The 20,196-nt window shown below is 34.4% G+C and overlaps 1 protein-coding gene and 1 pseudogene across 2 annotated transcripts; one reads left to right on the top strand and one right to left on the bottom strand.

Moving 5' to 3' along the window:
* Positions 1-756: 756 nt before the first annotated feature.
* CGL1 (alpha-1,3-mannosyl-glycoprotein beta-1,2-N-acetylglucosaminyltransferase) lies at positions 757-13,863 on the bottom strand. 2 transcript variants are annotated; one of them, XM_022280114.2, is made up of 19 exons: positions 13,592-13,862; positions 13,267-13,317; positions 12,237-12,324; positions 11,387-11,449; positions 10,545-10,579; positions 10,362-10,438; positions 10,219-10,264; positions 10,050-10,112; positions 8,230-8,296; positions 5,692-5,760; positions 5,543-5,612; positions 5,395-5,456; positions 4,675-4,765; positions 4,485-4,578; positions 4,270-4,332; positions 4,153-4,191; positions 1,978-2,148; positions 1,487-1,614; positions 757-1,092 (listed from the first exon to the last, which is right to left on the bottom strand). In XM_022280114.2, exons 1-18 carry the CDS (start codon positions 13,658-13,660, stop codon positions 1,507-1,509), a joined length of 1,326 nt encoding a protein of 441 aa, XP_022135806.1. In that variant the 5' UTR covers positions 13,661-13,862; the 3' UTR covers positions 757-1,092; positions 1,487-1,506. The 2 variants fall into 2 exon arrangements, with proteins under 2 accessions (XP_022135806.1, XP_087978586.1); XM_088122460.1 differs by lacking the exon at positions 13,267-13,317 and having other exon boundaries at positions 13,592-13,863.
* Positions 13,864-17,385: 3,522 nt separating this feature from the next.
* Positions 17,386-19,062, top strand: LOC111007522 (amino acid transporter AVT3B pseudogene; annotated as a pseudogene).
* Positions 19,063-20,196: the final 1,134 nt, after the last annotated feature.

The following is a 20,196-nucleotide window of genomic DNA, read 5'->3' on the forward strand; positions in this document are numbered from 1 at the left end:
AATTTTTTCGTAAATTAAAAAATAAAATAATCGAGATAATTACATTTTTAATTATTTCGAGATTCACCCTGTTTAGACCCAATTTAAAATAGTCAGAGTTTAGGGATGTTAATTTCTTAGCAGGGATGAAAAATGGTGACATTTTGTTTCACATCCTATAGTATAAATCTTAATCATATTCGCCCACCTATGGTGACATTGTGTTTCACATCCAAAATTGCATGGGATAGAAAATTTGATGAAGGACGGGGAATAGAAGGTCGTCCCCACCAAACCTGTGAATATTTTCTTTCCACATTTACTATTAATAAACTTTTATCTCCCTCTCAGAGCATAATTAGTGGTCGGTGGGTTAAAGTACGTGTATCCAACCATAAAATTGAGAATTCAAATCTCCGTTCCTAAAAAAAAAAACTTTATCTTCCTATTCTATCCTTTAATTTTAATCATTTTCTCTATTACTTTGAAGGTAGTTTTGTCATTTGTCTCTCTCCAAATTCCCTCAAATTCCTCCCACTCTCTCTCCTTCTCCTTATGCCATCCCCTCTTAATTTCCAAATATTTTCTCTCCACCTTTACAAATTCTACTTTACTCAAGTAAATTTTACTCTCAAAAACTTCATTTATCTCTCTTAATCATTTCATAATTTTTCTTTCTCTTCCACTTTTAGACTTTTTTTTCTCCACCCATTCAAATTCCCGAGGCAAATTATCAAGTTTACTAAAACAACATGCCAGCAAAGAAGGAACCAACAATATAAGAATGCTATGTTCTCGCTCTTATTACCGTGATAGTGAGAAATTGGCAAAACCCCACTATATTTTGAAAAAAAACATTTGAATTCACATCCAGATCTGAAGCTCACATCATACACATTAAATTAACATGCTAATTCTCAACTACTACTTCACCTTACCAAATTAAAATGTTCATCAAGTATTTTTCTTGCCTGTAATCAGCAGCGCGTATTCGGTCGTCCGAGAATAAAACCAACCAGTGGAACTCCATATTGCCTATGCAGTAAGTTGAGAATGGGGCAGTTAGAGAAGTTCTTGAGTTCGAATAATTAGTAGCTCGATCGCCTCCTGTCTCTGTACAAAATTGAGAGTTTACTTGGCTTTAGTACTCAGGTGAAACACGAAAACAAAAACTTTCTAGTGAACCTTAAATCTGCCCAGTTAGATAATTCATTTCAAACTTGGTTCGTTACCAGAACGTTGAATCAAGGAAACTAGTGTAACAGAAAGCAGTTGCATTGTCAAGGATTTCTCTGGTCAAATTGCATGGTGGAGATCCAAGCTGGTTATGCGTATACTAAGGAGTACATACTCCTTCCATCCCCAATTTAACAAATCATTAGATAATGTACTATTTTATTTAGTGGATCCCACGTCATTCTTAAATGCTATTGATGTGGCAAATAATGAATTGAAGCAGTATGAAAAACTTTTTAGTACTTGAATTTTTTCCATACTAATCACTAACCTCGTATAACAACATGCACTTTATATTCCCAAACGCTTTAGAGAATCCGGGCCAATCAGGAATACACGCCTTTGGGTCTGGTGTCTAAAAACAACCACTCCTTTATATGCTGTCCTTGGTATACCATCCTAGAAAATGGAACATAAAATCATTATTAAATGCAATCACAGGCATATTTAATTAGAAAGGAATAACCGAATTGAGTTCATAATATTGACCTCCCTATATACAAACATGACGTAGTCAGTTATTCTCGCAATTAAAATTTGGGAACCATTTCGTCTAGCCATAACTTGAAAAGAAAAATTTTTGGTGACTTTTGGAAAGGTAAATAGTGCTTTTAGTCTAATAAAAGCACTTTTTTACCTAATCAAGTGTAGTTTTTTGAAAATTTTAAAAACAATTGCTTTTACTTCAAATAATTTTTTCCAAAAATCATCCAAAATTCATTCTCATTGCAATTGCAGATGTGGAAAAGAGACCAACAATACCTTCCATTCTTCAAAAATTCCAAACTGCCGAGCAATTCGATCAAAGTCTGGCTGGTCTCGGTACTCGATTCGAACATCACCAACAGTATTAAAAGCCTTCATAACTGCATCATTTCCATAAACGGGTTTTGCATTTCTAATAACATCTGCAAAGTACTTCACATATTTGTCCTACAAAAAGGAATAGGACATCAATAAGGGAAATTTTTTAATAAGCTCTGCTGTTCCCAATCAACATCATGGTTCGATAAGCAAAGATGGCTAGGGGCAATAGGTAACTGGGATTACATCAATATTTTGAAGAATCAAGGATGTCACTCGTCCCATTCAAGTACACATCATGAAAATTCTTTTGTGGAATAATCGAGGCCTAGGAGATTTTAAGTAAAGAGTAGCTTTTATTTTTGCTTGGCTGGATTTTCATATACCAAAGGATATCTCATATTTAGTTCACTTCGGAAAGAAGCGTGGGCATGAAATTTTCAGTTTTGCTTGGCTGGTTTCTCGGCTTCTTTGAATTCCTTTGAATTTCTGAAAAGTTTTGAGAAGTTGAAAGGTTTTTCTAGGAATCCAAAAGGTTTTTATTTGGCCTTCATATTTTTTTTTAGTACAATACGTTGGGAGGGAATTCGAACTCACAACCTCTTGGTTTGAGGTATATGTCAATTACCGCTGAGCTATGCTCGCTTTGACTATTTGGCCTTCATATTTGATAATGATTGGTGATGTTTTGGATTCCAATGACGAATTTGAATAGTCTTTTTTCTGTTGGATGTGCTGCTGTAGGTCCTCATGTCTTTGCATCATTTATTACCTAAAAAGAATTTTGGTCTATGAGTTTGAGTATTTGAGCCTTGAAAAAGGATCTCAAATAGCCTTCCTTTCTTTTGTAGTAAGCCTATTAGCAGAGTAGGTAGCTCGTACCGCTCCTCTAGTTTCAGTAGTTTAAGAGTGAAGCTAGTTTAGTGAATCGATAAAAAACTATTCCCATTCCCATATATCTGACTGACAAAGAGAAGAAGGCAATTATCTAATCCATACCGGAGAATCTAAGAGAGACATTACCGTCGAGATTCTGACAAAAAAATTCGATATTCCATGCTCTCAGAGAGTGCCTTGTCATGATAAGTCACTGACATATTTTTGTCTTTATTTGACTCCAAGAATGGATTGGATCGAAACGACTTCCAGCCTCCTTTTTCTCTCACCTCTTAATGAAGAAGGGGTTTTGGTTTCATGACTTGCTGGTTTTACATGGATCCTCTTTAATCAAAATGCTATCCATTATTAGCATTCTTAAAGTCAAATGCATCAAGGAGAATTTGAAGAGTTTTATTCGGCAGAGTCTTCTTTTTGTCCTTGCAACTCCTTTTAAAGAAGGGGATTCATTGGTTGGCTATATCCTTGGAAGTTTAAAGTCTCCTCTTCTTGATCTATATATAGTCTTTTGAAGACCATTAGAGTTGGGAGCTTTTTCTTTAGAGTTCTTGTCAATTGAGATGACCTCTCATCCCCCTTCCTCAAACTCCTCTACTATTGAAGATTCTTCCAATTCTTATATTGTCTTAGAAAGATGGATTGAGATCCAACCTCTAAATCTGAAATTGCTAAGATTGCAAAAGGAAATAGTTTCTTGCAAAGAAGCTTGGGTTAGAAGAAAGTTAGAGCTGCAATCCGAAAGGAAGGAGTCGATGGTTATGCTAAAATTTTTTTAAAATACAAAGCTTTGGGTCTAGGAGATGAGCCGAGAGTTTAAATATTATTGAAGTTTGGTCTTTTGAAGAATGGAATTTTTTGCAAACAAGTTGAAGTTTTCTCCACTCTTTGATGATGTTTTTGCAGTCTTCCACCAAGATTGAAGGGATCGGTTCAGATTATTTTGGCTTTTGCGTCTCCTTTATAGTCTCTTGGTTTTTGTTCATCAGATTATTTTATCTTGTATCTTCTTATTTTTATCAGTTTGTTCCCTTTTGTATTTTTTATTAATTTCTTTAGCACCCTTTGGGTGTTTGGTTCCCTTCAACATTGTCTTTCCTTTTCATTTCTTCAATCAAAAGTTTTTATCTTGTTGACAATTTCATTTCTTCAATCAAAAGTTTGTATCTTGTTAAGAAAAATGACAATTAGTGATAGATTTATTTTTATCAACTTCAAATACATAAACATGAACATTACCTCCATCAGGTAGCTCAAATCCATAGACTTCCAGTCGATCTATACCAAGCAAAAGATAGAGAAAACTTCAAATTCAGTTTCAACTCGATGACAACAAGAAGATCATTCAGTGCTTACTTGAACGTCATTCAACTTGATTGGCTCGAGGTATTGCCTGAAAAATTGGCCCATACTGGAGCCCTGCAAATGATCCAAGAAATTCAGAAAGAGTAGCGCAAAAAATGCAGAACATTTAGGTGAAGAGCTAGTATGACTTGGGAATGTTGAAACACAATACTTCTTGTCTGGTCCCTCGTGGCTCAGAAGAAGTGGATAAGTGCAAAATTACTTACATGCTCACCAAAATTATATGTTCTGCACACTTCTGGACGAATAAATTGGCGACCTTTGTGATTCTCCTTCAATCTCAACCAGTCATCCCAATAAGTTTGATTTGTCAAAGAAACAGTTCTAGAGGAAGTTTAATAAACTGCATAGATCATTTTGAACCAGATTCTAGAGTAAACTAAATGAAAAGGATATGCTTTGGGCCACTTCGGTGATAGCTCATCCCAAATAGATTTAGTCAACATCCAACCAAGTCCTGGAAAGAAATCTGAGCGATACAATAGATCTGCAGAGTACATATATATAAGTGTAAATAAAAATAAGGTAAAACTAAAGATTGAACTGTTATAGAATTGATAAAGTTTCAGAGTACATATACTTGACAAGAGTGAATTTTAGCAGCTTGCATTTTGTTTAATTAATTGGTTTTCTAGCTTTAATACAAATAAGAGTTCAGGCTACTGATTGTACCTAATTTTTCGAAAGATTTTAAGCGAATAAATTTCTTCCAAGTGGAATCCAGTTATTTTCTGGTCTAGATTTATTCTACTCAATTATTTGCTCCTTTTTGCTTCAATATAATGAAATATAAAAATCAAGGGACAGATGGTCTCATACAGGCAACTATCAGTAGTTATTAACCATTGCATTACCGAGTTTGATGATTTCATGAGGAAAGAAGAACAGTGGCACATAGAGAAGAGAGAGGGTGAGCCAAATGAGAGGTCAATAAACTCTTCTACAGTATGAAATGTGGATGTTGTTGTACACTAAAATGGAGGGAAAATATTCCATCATTAAACTTTGGCAGTGTTCATCTCAGTGAAGAATATACAGTAAGAATTTCCATATCATGCCCACTATGTCATTCAATTATTGTTCCGAATGTCTAGAGAGCATCAATAAAGAACTTACAAGGATCATGCACAAACTGCTTTTGTCCATTGTCATTCCATGAAGAGACGGCCATTATGGTCCTGCCATGATTTAAAAGAGTTCCAAAGTTTTGGAAGTTACAGTCAACATAAAGAACTGAAAATGAGGTCAAGTGCATTGGACACACTTATCCTTTTCAAGTAGCATTGCTGCAGCCCCAAAGTAACTGAAAAAATCAGGAGCAATTTCCATATCATCTGTATAAAAATAAAAGTATTTATCCATAAGAGCAACAAAGTATAGATAAGAGTAAAGAGTAGTAAAAATTGTCCTCACCTTCAAGGATAATCACACGGTTGAAATTATGCTTGTAGAATAACTGATCCAACGCCCATTTGTAATGACCTGAGACAACCAATTGTTTGCAATGTGAGTGCTAGTAAAATGTTCCACAGCTCAAGAGAATATGAATTAGAATTCTTTTAGGATATTATGAAGCATGGGAATTGGGCTCATGAGAAAGTAAATCTTATTACCCCTTCCAAAGTTAGTTTTAGGAACAGTTATAGGCTGATCGGAATTTGTTTCTCATAGGTATTAATATCCCATTCCAAGGTCAAAAAACTCGCCAACTTGGTGGGCTTCTAGTATTACTACAGAGATAAGGAAGTGGAAAACTTCCATACCTCAAAAGTATTTGAGGGTATTGTTAGGGATTCCTTACATTCTATGAGCTCAAATATTGTATATGGGATCTTTTGTCTGTTGGCAACTCATGTAAGTGCATAGTTAAATTATAGATTTATCTCTAAACTTAATTGGGTTGTGTCTACTATACTTAGTCCTTATATTTTAAACAAATTCTAATAGATTTGTAAACTTTCAAGGTTTTGTCTACTTAGTCCTCATATTTTAAAACATTTCTAATAAATTCATAAACTTTCAGGATTGTATCTATTTGGTCCCTCTACTTTAAAAAGAATTCTAATAAGCTCCAAAACTTTTTTTTTGTTTTTTTTTTTCTGAATAAGATACGAACTTCTCATTGAAATAAATGAAAAGGAACAAAATTGTTCAAAGATACAAACTCTCGAAAGAGTGAAAATACAAATAAAAGCTACTAAAAAACTCAGAAAGTTGCAATAAAAACATTCCAATTTGAATAAATCAAACTAGGAGAATAATGTTTAAATAAGGGGGATAGAGAACTCCATTGAGAGGCCTTGAATTTGGCAATGTCAAAACGTGCTAAAGGACGCTGCCTCTTTTCTTAAAAAATCCTCAAATTTCTTTCATACCACAACTCATAAACTAACGCCTTTAATCCATTAAGCCATAGTAGAGAAGCTTTAGGATTCATAACCGGCCTCGAGAGAAGATAATTCAAATTTTATGCCATCTCTTTGCCAAACACCCATGCCAAATTAAATTCTTCCAATAAAGAATTCCAACACAGTCTTGCATAGGGGCATAAGAAGAACAAATGCACCATATTTTCTTCACTGGACATACAGAGAGCACAGACCGATGGTAAAAGACTGTAGTTGGAGAGCTTCCTTTGTAGAATATCAGTGGTGTTGACTTTTCCAAGGAAATAAGCTCCAAAACTTTCAATTTTGAGTCTAATAAGTTTCTATCATTAACTCTAAAAGTTTATTGTTTACACCGCCAAATGCTTGAACTCACCACATAATTATTACATAATGTAGTCAGTGTGACATATGTCAAAGGACCAATTAGACATAAAATTGAAAGTTTAAAACCTATTAGAAACCTTTTAAATTACAGGGACTAGATGACACAATCTTGAAAGTTCATGGACTTATTAGGAACTTTTTAAAGTATAAGGACTCAATAGACAATACCGTAAAAATTCACTTATCAAACTTACTATTTAACCTAAATATATCTAGGATAACTATATTATATTAGGTTATTTTCACTGAGTTGTAAGTGTCCTACTCAAGCTGAAAGTTAAGTTGAAGGAAATCGGCTGAAGGAACAAATTGTTGAGAGAGTAGAGGAAGAAACTGATTGTTGCACCCGCAACCATGAAAACAGAGTTTGCACCAACGATCAAGGGTTAAACTGTTATATGTGACAGAGAAGGGAGAGGACAAACAAGGAGAGAGGCGGCTAGGACAATCAGAAACCTACTCGAACTTACCAAGAGACCTGTTCCAAGAGTTACAAGGTGAATCAAGCTTCAAATTGTTCTTAAAGATTTTGATAATTGGAGAAAGATGTTAAATCACTGACAGAAACGTTTGCTTGGCTTCAAAGGTTCTCCAAACCTTTTTTTTATATTCTTAAAATATTGCATATATCACCATTTCTTTCAATATAAAAATCATAAACTAAAACAAAATTTTATTATAAATGTCACTGAAATGTATAAAATATTCAAATATAAATATAACATGTAGATTTGAAAAAAACGTGGTCGTGTAGTACCCTAAGTCTTCTAGAAAATAATGGATTGTCATGTGCATCTAAAATCTTGTAGGTGCTTCTTAGATTGTACATTCCAATGGTTTCTAAGAGATTTTCTAGATATGTGGACCATGAAGGATAGAAATGAAATATGAAAGAGAAAATAGGTGAAAATTATTCTATAGTACAACAGTGGGGGGATTGAGCCTCCAACCTTAAGGAAAGGGTTTAACAAAATACAAACTATCAATTCAAAAAATCAAGTTTCCTTAAGCATGCTTGACTTTTAGCTATCAAACATTCTAGGTTCCAAGCAGGCTACACCTAGATGTAGATGATTGCTTCTTCCTGATAGCTTTCCCTATCGAATATTCCCAATATCATTCATGCAAAAACACAAAAGTTTTTTGACAGGTTACAACAAAGAAAAAACAATCTTACGTGCAATTTTGTAATATGCAATCAACTCCCCTGGCCTTTCAGTTTCCACTTCTCCATAATCTAAATGCTGCAACAAACAGAATTCAGAGTTGATAAGAATGGAATGGCCATAAAGCAAGGTTATATTTAGCTTGTATATAAAGCATTTCCATCAAGAATCACGTATCAGGCCCAAAAATAGGCTTTCAGAAAGTGTAAACATATGAACTAAATTTATTGCCCTAGTGTCCATCGTTTTTTCCACAATACCCCCACATGTGTGTCTAAGAAACATTAGACTCAAACAAAAACCAAAGGTAGTAAGGAAAGATAAGACATTCTCCCCCATTCCATCCAAATGTAGATTAATAAGAGATCTCCAACTGGTTCGAGAAAAGGAGAATAATTACAAAAGAATCTTATAGGATCTTGAGGCCATCTATCTGCATCACCTATGTCAGGAGGAAGAAAGGGGAGGCTAACAGGTGAGCAAGTCAACGTAATAAGCATAGGATTTAGCCATTTAGCGTGTCAATGTAATTGGCTGTGGCTTAGCAGGAGTGAGTATGAGAAAGTTGGTTATGTGTTGGTATCTCATTCAGAGTAATGCAGCTGAGCCAGCAAAGCTTTTGTGTTGTCCTGGAGTGAAAACTCCAGAAGGGAGAGTTCAAACCTCTTGAAAGCCGAGAAACCTGTGGGGTTGTTTGGAAACTGCATTCAAAGACAGTTTTCTGTTTTGTTATAATAAAAGTTTTGTAAACAAGTGTTTGGATAACTACTTTCTAGAAGTTGTTTTGACACAAGCCTTACTCTTTATTTCAGCTCGTCAACTACTTTATTAGCAATTAAAATGGGGTTAATAATTTGTCTACCACGAATAAGGGCCAACTGGTAAAGTGCAATTGACACATGAAGGATCTTTTCAACCAAGCTGCTAGACTTTAGCTGAGATTTTACAAGCTGATGCAGTGAGGCTAATTCATCTGAAGTCCCCCATTTCAGATAATCATGGGGATTCAAGGGAGGTGAGTTTTCCATCCTTTTTAATTTATTAAGAGAGAGAGAGAGACCAATCCCTTCAGAGTTTGAGGGTGAGAGAGATTGGCTTAAGGAAAGGGATTATTTTTTCTTCTTGAAGAGGATGTTTGGGGCGGGAGGTAGTTCATTAGTGTGTAAGGATTTTGGGAACGTAGTTCTTCAAGGAAAGGAAGCTTTGTACTACTTTCTTCACTGTTTCGATCATGCGTTTATTTGTCAACAGTAATCAAATAAGAAGAAATGGCCAATATGAGTATTCACACGTCCTCAATACTATGTAATTTAGTTCCCAATTAGCCATAATAAGAAAAAATTAAAAAATAATAATAATAATGAAGCTTCGTGGTGTATGACTAAACCAGATGCATTAAAAAGCCCTCACCCCCCAACCTCCCATATCCTCAAAACTCACAACTAATTAAACATTAGAAATGTGGCAATCGCATTTTGACCAACTAATTTGTAAAATTTAGGAAGTGGAGACGGACATGTCCTGGGGCTTTTCCAGGGAAGTTTCTTATTCGGGAATCACTAATCCCTTCAGTGCTCCAAATTTTCCAAGATGAAGCTTCCCCAAGAGGTAAGAGTGGGGATACAAAACCTTGACCAGCCTATTCCATCACCTCATCACCCTACTCCCAAAAATGGTTGACATAATGGAGCAGCATATCACCTCAAAAAAAAAAAGGGCGCCATGTGAAGAATAAAAAACGTCATATCATACATTATCAATATAGAAACTATAAAATGAAAAAACCGTGGTCAGCATATAGCACTCTATACAGGAATATTGCTTCACTAACCTGCATATAGGTCAACTGATCATAGCTAAGAGCCATTCTTTTTACATCGGGGTTTGTACCATCCTGTGAATACATACAATTTGAACGCGTTCTCACAACTAAGAACGTATATTGAACCCACAAAAATACACTATGTTTCTATAGCCGCAAAAGAATTTAAGAAAAATACCTGGGAAACAAAAACAGGATATTTTGAAGCAACGGTTGTTTGATATCTGGATAATATCATGCAGCCATTAGTAAACCCAAAGATTTCTACTGCATTGCCAGCAACGAGCAACCAAATGGATTAAGAGGTCTTATAAGACATACTTTAGAACAGACTTAATAGTCCTTTCCAGATAATCTGCACGATTGCATGCCATAATTACAACAGCTGCCACAGGCACCTAAAAGATTCACGCAAAATAATTTGTAAATTTAAGGGGAATAGAAGTTAGAGGGCATACAATGCGGAAGGAAAAAAGGGTTAGAAGCACTTCATTCAAAGTATACCTGTGTTTTGTCTGTAAGTTGTTGCAGACCTTTGCCTACAAATTTTAGAAAGAGAAAAACAATCAAACAGCCTTGAAGATTACAAGTACAACTGAATGCCGATTTGACCGCTATTAATTAAAAGTGTCAAAATGGCAAAAGGGTGCAGTGTGGTCTTGATTAGATGGTCATTCCTTAAGGATTCTAGTTATTCCCTTCTCCACTTTATTGGTGACACTATTGCAGTTTGAAGGAAGTGGTTTTGGTTATTCGGCTCGCTATCTCGTCAAGATTTTAGTCATTTAGCTTTTCAATGTTTCTATTCTCTTGTATTTTTTAGATTGTTGGGCTGTTTTTTGTCCTTTTCCGCTCCCATTGGGAGTTTGTATCCTTTAACATTTTTCTTCCTTTCCATTTCATATTATCAGTGAAAAGTTTATTTCTTGTTAAGAAAAAGGGTGACAAAATATCAACAATATAGAGTTGTCATTCTTATTTACAGAACATTGTAAATATTTTCTCCTTTTTTCCCCTCACTTCAAATGGTAAAAAAAATCTGGAACAAAAGGGTGAAAAGACTGATTTTATAATGCAGAAGCCAATGAGTCACTCTGCCTTTCTCGATCAACTATAACTACTAACGTCAAAATCAAGCCACTATTAATACTCTATGGGGGACTCCTTTGTCTATAGATTTCCACTTTAGTAATTAAAGACCTACAATTAGTCATATGACAAGAGCCACATCCATAAAAAACATAAATATCCCAGAATGGGTTGTCTGACCTCCTTGACAAAAGATAATGGGTAAAAGTCAGGAAGTAAGCTGTTAAGCAGAAAATGAAGTCTACTGAAGCGCATACTTTCAAGATCTTGAAGTAGAGTCTTCAGCTGGATACGTTCGTCAAAGTGGTGTTTCCTTTCTTCTGAAGATGTATCAGTCTTATAAGAAATAAGTATTGCCTCCAATTACCGAGAAAGTAACAAGATATTGATTATTTTACCAAAAAATAAAAGAAAACAAGAGTTATTGGACTGAAGATAAGTGAACTATAAATAATACTGTCGGTTTTGCTTCTCAAGGGACATGTCATAGTGAGGAAGATATTCTAACGAGATGACAAAAAGACCATGTAAAACACTGCATGCTTGAAAACAAAAATAATTGAATTTTTTTTTTTAAGAATAAACTTGGCAACGATGACATGGTAAATGTATCGAGGCAACGATGGCACAAACAACCTCAATGTATCGAGGCAATCAAGAGTTCACCAGGTTAGCATGAGAAGGAACAATGATACTGAATGAAATAGCCACGTGTTCCTTTTTATACAATTAAATCTTTGAGGTAAAACAAAATCTAGCATGGAGACACATTCTGACCTTCATTAAAGAGCTGAGCAATAAGCTCTGATTACCCTGCTCAATTTTACCATTAGCATGGACATGGAACTACTAAACCTACACAATGTAGAATTGAAACTAAACTTTTAGCTTGTTCTTCTGACGAAGACAGTCTTACAGTATGGTAGATTGAACCATTTGAGCCTGAGATAGACATAAAATCCATGTAAAGATGGACAAGTTAAAAAATCTTCGAAAACAGTTACAGGATTTGATCAACATTTTCATCAATTTAGAGTGGAATTTTCCCAATTTACATGGCACGTTCAATTAAGATAGTTGCTTAAGCCACTATGACAGATACCGCACCTTCAAGGGCCACAATTTGTCCTTGTTGCATGCTTATCTGATCAATTAGTAATCGCATTTGACTGGTACAGTGATTCTCTGACTCAACCTGTAATAAAAAATTACTCTTATATATGAAGATAATTTCAGTCACAGCAACAATCAACAAAATTGCTAGGCTAAAGCTCAAAAGGACAAGGCAGCGTATCCTACATTGATGATTGTGGCCTTTGACATCTAAATAGTGACTGAAATTTAGTCAAAGACAAAAACATAACAAAAATCGTAGAATGCCCAATTCTTTCCAGAAAGAATGGAGGTCAGCAATGTAAATGAGAAAAGCTATACACACGTAATTTTAAGTGAACAGCTTCGGACAAGCAAATTTATGAATGGTGTTAGGTTTGAAATAAAGCAAACATAAATTTGATTTGTGTTGAATTTTGAAGGACATTAAACAAAAGTTAAGGAGAAAGTGTAAGTTGAAATTCCTCTCCTTTTAATGTCCGACTCAAAATCTAAATTAAGGTTCTTACTTATCCTACAAAATCTAAATTAAGGTTCTTACTTATCCTACATGTACACCTCACAGGTGTAAAAATTTTCCAAGACTGATAACACATTGAGAATCCATACTGTATTTTTTTAAAGTATTAAAGAAAGGAAAAAGAAACAATGACATTTGAACTTTCAATATATTAGAAATAGGTTTGATTACAAACCCTAATATGGTTTCTTCGATTTTTTAGAATCATGTGTAATAATAATATAACCATTGCTTTTTAGTTTATTGTGGTCGAAAGCATCCATTAATTATAATTGTGTTTTCAGTATCATAAAACTAAAATATTGAGTCCTCAAAAACTAACTCATATGCTGTCCATTCATAAATTTCAACTGAGGCCTAACTCGAAGTCCTCGTAGAAATTTAATAGATAATACTCTCATTGATGACATATTCAGAAAATTTAAATTGCAGAACATATACTGGGATCAGGTATTGACTATAATTACGATCCCATTCAATGTTAGAGAAGAATGGACAACGTACTGCATCAGCTAGACGATCTGCATATTGTGATTGGGTCGCGAATAGCCGCATCTAAATAAAACAACAATTCGTCAAAGATAAAAACGCCAGTGATCTTGTGAATTAACAAGTAGAAAACTAATAATAACTTCACTGATTCAAAAATAGTATAAGTTCAGCTGAAAACCAGAGGAAGTTCGCATCGGAAATGCAGCTACGAACACATTAACCAATTTCGCACAAGATTTAACTCAAATTGAAGCGAAATTTCAGTCTAAGCAAAACGAAAAGAAAGACGAGCACTCGTTTCAGATTATGACAGACTCCGTGAGAGTTTGAGGAGTACCTGGATGTAGATGAACGCCACGGCTGCAACGAAAAGTAGGAACCGGAAATCGCAGAAGAAACTACCCATATCTGAACAGAAAATCGAAAAAACACCAACGATGATGATAATTACAATTCGAATTGTTGAATCTCTCTCTTAAATAAATCAGATTTGCAGTCGCGACGACTACGAGTCAATTCAGTTCTTGGAAACTCATGGTTTCCTTCTCCTTTCTCCTTCTCCTTCACGTTTGCTTGCCAACGTGCGCTTTTGTTTTCGTGCTAAACATATGTATATGGTCATTAATCTTGCTAAGAAATTCTCAATTTCGCTTTAAATTTTTCCAGAAATTTTGGTGCCTGATGTTTGAACCAGGTGTTTACTTGGTCTTAAAATTTTAAAAGGAACACTTTTGGTTTTAAGGTAGGTGTCTAATTAGTCAAATGTACACTTTTGATCGGTTAAAATTATGTGTCAATTTGATCCCTGGAATTTTTAAATGAACATTTTTGTTCCTGAAGTGTGAGAAATGGTTCTAAATAGTCCATAATTTTTTTACTGTTATTAACTAATATTAAAATGACGTGTCAAATTGCAATTAAATTATTTATTGTAGTTGGTGATATGACAAATTATATTAATTAAATAATATATATCAAGTATGAATGGCGGACGGCGACGGCAAAGACATGGTGGTCGCCGAAAAAGGGTAAGAAAGATAGATGAGGAGAGGAGAGAAAAAGTGTCATCACCTGCACATATATTATTTAATTAATACAATTTGTCATGTCAGCAACTACAGTAAATAATTTAATTGCAATTTCACAAGTCGTTTTAATATTAGTTAATTAACAGTAAAACAAATAAGTGATCATTTATAACTATTTCTCAAATTTCAAAGACCAAAAGTGTTCATTTAAAAACTTCTAAACACCAATTTGACCCGGACCAAACATGTTCATTTTGAAACTTCAGGGACCAAGTAGACACCCATCTCAAATGTCAAGAACCAAAAATGTTCATTTTAAAATTTCATGAACCAAGTAGACACATGTCTCAAACCTTAGAGACAAAAAAATGTATTTTGCCCCATTTTTAGTTATATCATTTTTGTGTTAAAGATTCTCAATTAGGTCCTGCACATGAATGTTTATTTTTTCCTTTTACTTCTACAATATTTGATAGAATTGACTTTAATTCTTGAGTTATAAATTTATTCATTCAAAAACAACTTTTATTAAATAATAAACTAAACTCGATCCGCTAAAGTGAGCATAACTCAGTGATAATTGATATATCTTTAGATAAAATGTTGTAAGTTCGATATCCACGCCCACATGTCGTACTAAAAAACACTGAACTCAACCCAATCATGAAAATATTTGGATTAGATTGACTATGAAGTCATAGATTCGAAATATTGTATTAACAAAAAAGAATCTGTTAATATCTTAAATATTTATCTATATATTTTTAACATCACCATATATAAATCAATGTTTATTTATAGGGTAAAAAAATAAATTTATTTTATTTTAAAAAGTTGTAGACAAAATGAAATCATTGGATGAGATAAAATTAAAATAAATATATATCGTATATAATTATATGATAAGTAAAAAAAATTAATAATTTTAAAATTATTGATAAGTTCGGGTTGGTTCAGTTCCAAAGATTTATATTATATGAACCCTTGAACCAATCAAACCCATAGATTTTTTATTTATTTAAACACAACCTAATTCAAATAATTTTATGACCCAACCGAAACAATATGGATTTGATTGAGTTGATCATTTGAGTAATCGAGTTTTTTTAACCTTCATAGTTATGATGTTTGAATTGGTTGCGTTATGTTTAGATAAAAATTTGTGTATCATTTAAATTGTTGTTTTATTAACATAATTTTACAAGTTGAGATGTACTCGGATGTTATTTTCACTCAAAAAAAACCAATTTGCCAAGCAAAATTCATTTCTTACTGGTGGTATGTCAACGTGTTTAAATATATCAATAAATAAAACAATAATTTATTGAAATATTAGTATTTTGTGAAAAAAAGTTAAAACACTTTTTTTTTTTAAATGAAATGAACTCATTGAGAAATTGAATACATTAAGAATATAATTGGGAATTTTAAAAAGTTGGGATTGAACCAATTTATTACTAAACCATGTTTTATTCTATAAAGTGAAATTTAGGTTGAAAATGAATTTACGTGCTAGTTATTGTAATATAATAAAATTTTATTTGACAACATAGTTTAAGTTTTTTGTTTCCTATACTAAAAAAAAATAATCTTACCATACCACATGTACTTTCTTCATTAGTTAGAGCATTTTTCATATGGATTTTGAGTATTTTATTGGCTGAATTTTATGTAATTTATTAGTTAGTTTGTGGGTAATTTTAAAGTTAGATTTGTTAAGATAAACATAAAATATTTACTAAAACGATGGCCAAATTATTGAATTAACTATATTGTTTATTAAAGAAGAAACGGTTTGAAATCATTAGGGATGTAATCAAATTGGCAATTCAATAAAATAAAACAAAATAATCTTATATTTTCATGGAAATGAGTGGGGATAGGCAATATAACACAAGAATATTGGGTCAAACCAAACATAACTCAAGTGGTTAAGACATCAAGTGGTCATGAGTTCGAAACCTATATCGTAAAAAAAACAAAAAAAAAACTCCATAAAAGCAAAAAAAAAGGAAGTGGTAGGCCATAGTCTTGTCTTTTTTTTTTTCCTTTTTCTTTTTCTTTGGATTTTTCTGTCGATTACGACAATACCATCAATTGAAAATAAAATACAATGTGATTGGTATATTTCATTTTCAATATTGGAACCAATAAACCATTTCAATACAAGCCAATTACATCCAACCACCATTCACTAGCTCCAAAATATCTTTGATTTTTTTAGCATCATACTGTAATTAAAAAAAATAGAAAATTTTAAAGAATCTAATATTTTTCTAAACCATCAAATTGTACGAGACCACAAATTTTATATTGAATAAAGGGATGTAAGTATGAAACATTATATCATATTAGATGAGATATCAAGACTATACAAGTTATGAGGTGTCAAATACGAACTTCAAATTTCGAGTCTCGATTGAACGGCAGGCTGCTTTCATCCCTCCTTTGGCTGCGATCCTTCAAATTTCACTATGAGTCCAAGTTGAAAAAGTTCAAGAATGGTCCCCCCTTATACAATAGGGGCCGAGACACCGATCATGTCAAAGCCTCATGCCGAGCAAATTACTGAAGTTGGTTCTGAGTCAGCTGGCGATTCAGAAAAGACTGCTGAACAGAGTGTTGAAGGAACACAGCCTACCGAATGTGTTCCGAAGTTCGTAGGTAAAGAAGTTGAAGAGACGGTTCAGTCACAGCTGAACCGACTGAGATCACAGGGAGCGATCCCCACAGCCACTAAAGATAGCTGGAGCCAGGTTTTTTTCGATGTTTTTTTTCCCTACTTCCACCACCAAGCCTAAGACTCAAATTACAATTTGTGTAGAGAGACATAAAAATGTACTCTTTTTATAATTATTTATATTTATTATGATGATGTAACTAATTAGCTGCCGATCCTCGAAAAGTTCATCAAAACTTACCACAAAAAAACGTGGAAATAGGCAAATATTTTGCTTGATTATTTTATCCATTATATGTGCCTACCCTTATCTAATCAAGCCAAAGTAATATGATTGATGTTATTTTTTTCAAGCAAAATAATATTTGATGTTTCAAACCAAACAAAAATAATAATAATAAAATATAATATGAATATTTTATTTATCAACTCCCCAAAAATCTTCCATGAATCGTCACCTTCAAACTTCACCAATAATCTTCTTCTCCTCTTTCTTCACCTGTCAAATTCAAACCAATCACACAGCCGAGAGAGGCTCTTTCGCCGGCAGCTATGGGGAACGAGAGGGACGCCGCCGCCGCCATCGCCGGCGGCTCTACCGCGCACCGCCTGAAACATCCTTCGCCGCTAGAAGACACGCCACTCCTCGGCGGCGGACGGCCGCGATCCTCCCAAGCGAAGACGTTCGCGAACGTCTTCATTTCGATCGTTGGCGCCGGAGTTCTCGGCCTTCCTTACGCGTTCAAGCGCACCGGATGGGCCATGAGCCTCCTCATGCTCTTCTCCGTCGCCGCCGTCACCTATTACTGTATGATGCTCCTCGTCTACACTCGCCGGAAGCTCGTCGCCGACGGCGCCTCCGAGATCAATTCCTTCGGCGATTTAGGGTTTTCGGTTTGTGGCTCATCCGGCAGGGCAATCGTGGATATTCTTATAATTCTAGCCCAAACCAGCTTCAGCGTGGGATATTTAGTCTTCATCGGCAATACTTTGAGCAATCTCTTCAATTCATCCACCATGGATTTAAGCCCTAATGTTCTAGGAAATTCCCCTGAAATCTTCTACATCATGGGCTGTTTACCCTTCCAATTGGGACTGAATTCGATCAAAACACTGACTCATTTAGCTCCGATGAGCATTTTCGCAGATGTGGTTGACCTAGGAGCCATGGGAGTGGTGATGGTGGAGGACATTTCCGTCGTCTTGAAGAGGAGGCCTGCAGTGGAGGCCTTCAGAGGGCTCTCGGTGTTCTTCTACGCCATGGGAGTGGCTGCTTACGCCTTCGAAGGGATCGCCATGATTCTGCCTCTAGAATCAGAGATGAAAGACAGAGACAATTTCGGGAAGATCTTGGCTTCTTCAATGGCGTTCATAGCCAGCTTATACGGAGGATTTGGGATTCTGGGCTATTTCGCCTTTGGAGAAGAAACAAGCGATGTGATTACTTCAAACATGGGTCCAGGATTGCTGAGCGCCATTGTTAAACTGGGTCTCTGCATAAACCTGTTCTTCACGATGCCATTGATGATGAATCCAGCATACGAGATCATAGAGAGGCGATTCTCGGGAGGAAGATACTGCGTGTGGCTGAGATGGCTGCTGGTTCTAATGGCGACATTAATAGCGATGTGGGTTCCTAATTTTACAGATTTCTTGTCATTGGTTGGGAGTGGACTCTGCTTTTCATTGGGGTTTGTGCTGCCTGCATTGTTTCATCTGCTGGCCTTCAAGGAAGAGATGGGGTGGAGAGGATGGTGTTTGGATATGGTGATTGTGGTTTTTGGAACTGTTCTTGGAGTTGCTGGGACTGTGACTGCTGTGAAACAGATGTATTCTGCAAATGGGACTTCCATTTGAGCTCAGAAAGGGGAGTTTCTGAGCTTGAAGATGAAGATGATGCGCTTCTGCTTCATTTTTGGTTCAAGAAGGTTTGATGTTAATTATTGAGTTTGTGGTTAAGATTTTGTCTGGTTGAGGTATTGCCACAAATTTCTTGTTTGTGGGTTTTCTCATCCTGTATCGTGTATTATAATAATCTATTTGTATAATGAATTTTGAATTAAGAGATGGTGAATATAATTAATTTTAGGTTAAAAATTACATTTAGTCTGTAACAATTTAGCCTCTGAAATTTGAACGATTCAGTCAGGTGCTTTTATTAAATTAATAATTTAGTCCCTAAATTTTAGTTTTAAAATTTGTATCAAGTAACAAAATTTATTAAAATTAAGTGTTAAATTTTATCATATAATAATTTAATCTTTCTAACAAGAAAAAAGTTTCGTGATAATGATTAAATCGTAACTAACTTTAAATTACAATGATTAAATTGTTACATAGTAAAGTTCAATGACTAAATTGTTATCAATTTAAAACTACATCAACTAAATGGTTACTTTTGTATGGTTACTTTTAATGAAAGTACAAGGACCAAAAAGTGCTTTTTAATCTTAATTTTAATAATTTTTTTTTATTAGTTTGGTTAGGTGTTGGCTATTGAATTTTTCATTTTTAAAATGTTAGCCACTGCAATAACATTTTATTTTTATAGAAAAAGGTATAACACACACATTCAAGGAGAAAAGGTCTGCTTTAATGCACCTAGGACGTCTAAGTGTCCCTTTCTTGACACTGGTCCGAGCCGCTATATTCGCATCCCCGACTCAACATTGAAGTGGTCTCATGCACAATCATTATGTTATCGGGTTATTCCTCGAACGAAGCACCTAGGACGTCTAAGTGTCCCTTTCTTGACACCGGTCCGGACCGCTATGTTTGCATCCCCGACTCAACATCGAAGTTGTCTCATACACGGCCATTATGTTATCGGGTTATTCCTCGAACGAGCTCCAAACTAATTGCTTCCAGTTTTGAACTTCATCAAAGTCAGTGACACGAGATTTGTTTGGTAACTTTCTTAGGTATTTTTTCCAATTTTTCAGGGAAGTTTCTAGTTTTTAATAATTTAAAAAAAAAAGGTAAAATTACCTTTAGTAGCAATTTCTTTTCCTCTTTTTTTCTGTTTTACAAAAGTTAACTATTTCTTGTTTTCTACCCTTTTAAATTAAAATAAACAAGTTTATATGAAAATTAAAATCTTTTAATTAAACGTTCAAGTCTTTTTGTTTTATTTATTTTTAAATATCTATTATGCATTTTATAGGTCAAAAATGTTAAAACAATGCTTATATACATGTTTGAAAAAAATTGAAAACAGAAACAAGAATCTTGCAT

This window comes from Momordica charantia (assembly GCF_013281855.1).
Source record: "Momordica charantia cultivar OHB3-1 chromosome 4 unlocalized genomic scaffold, Mcharantia_2.0 BLBB01000004.1, whole genome shotgun sequence".
In the NCBI taxonomy this organism is placed as follows: Eukaryota; Viridiplantae; Streptophyta; class Magnoliopsida; order Cucurbitales; family Cucurbitaceae; genus Momordica; species Momordica charantia.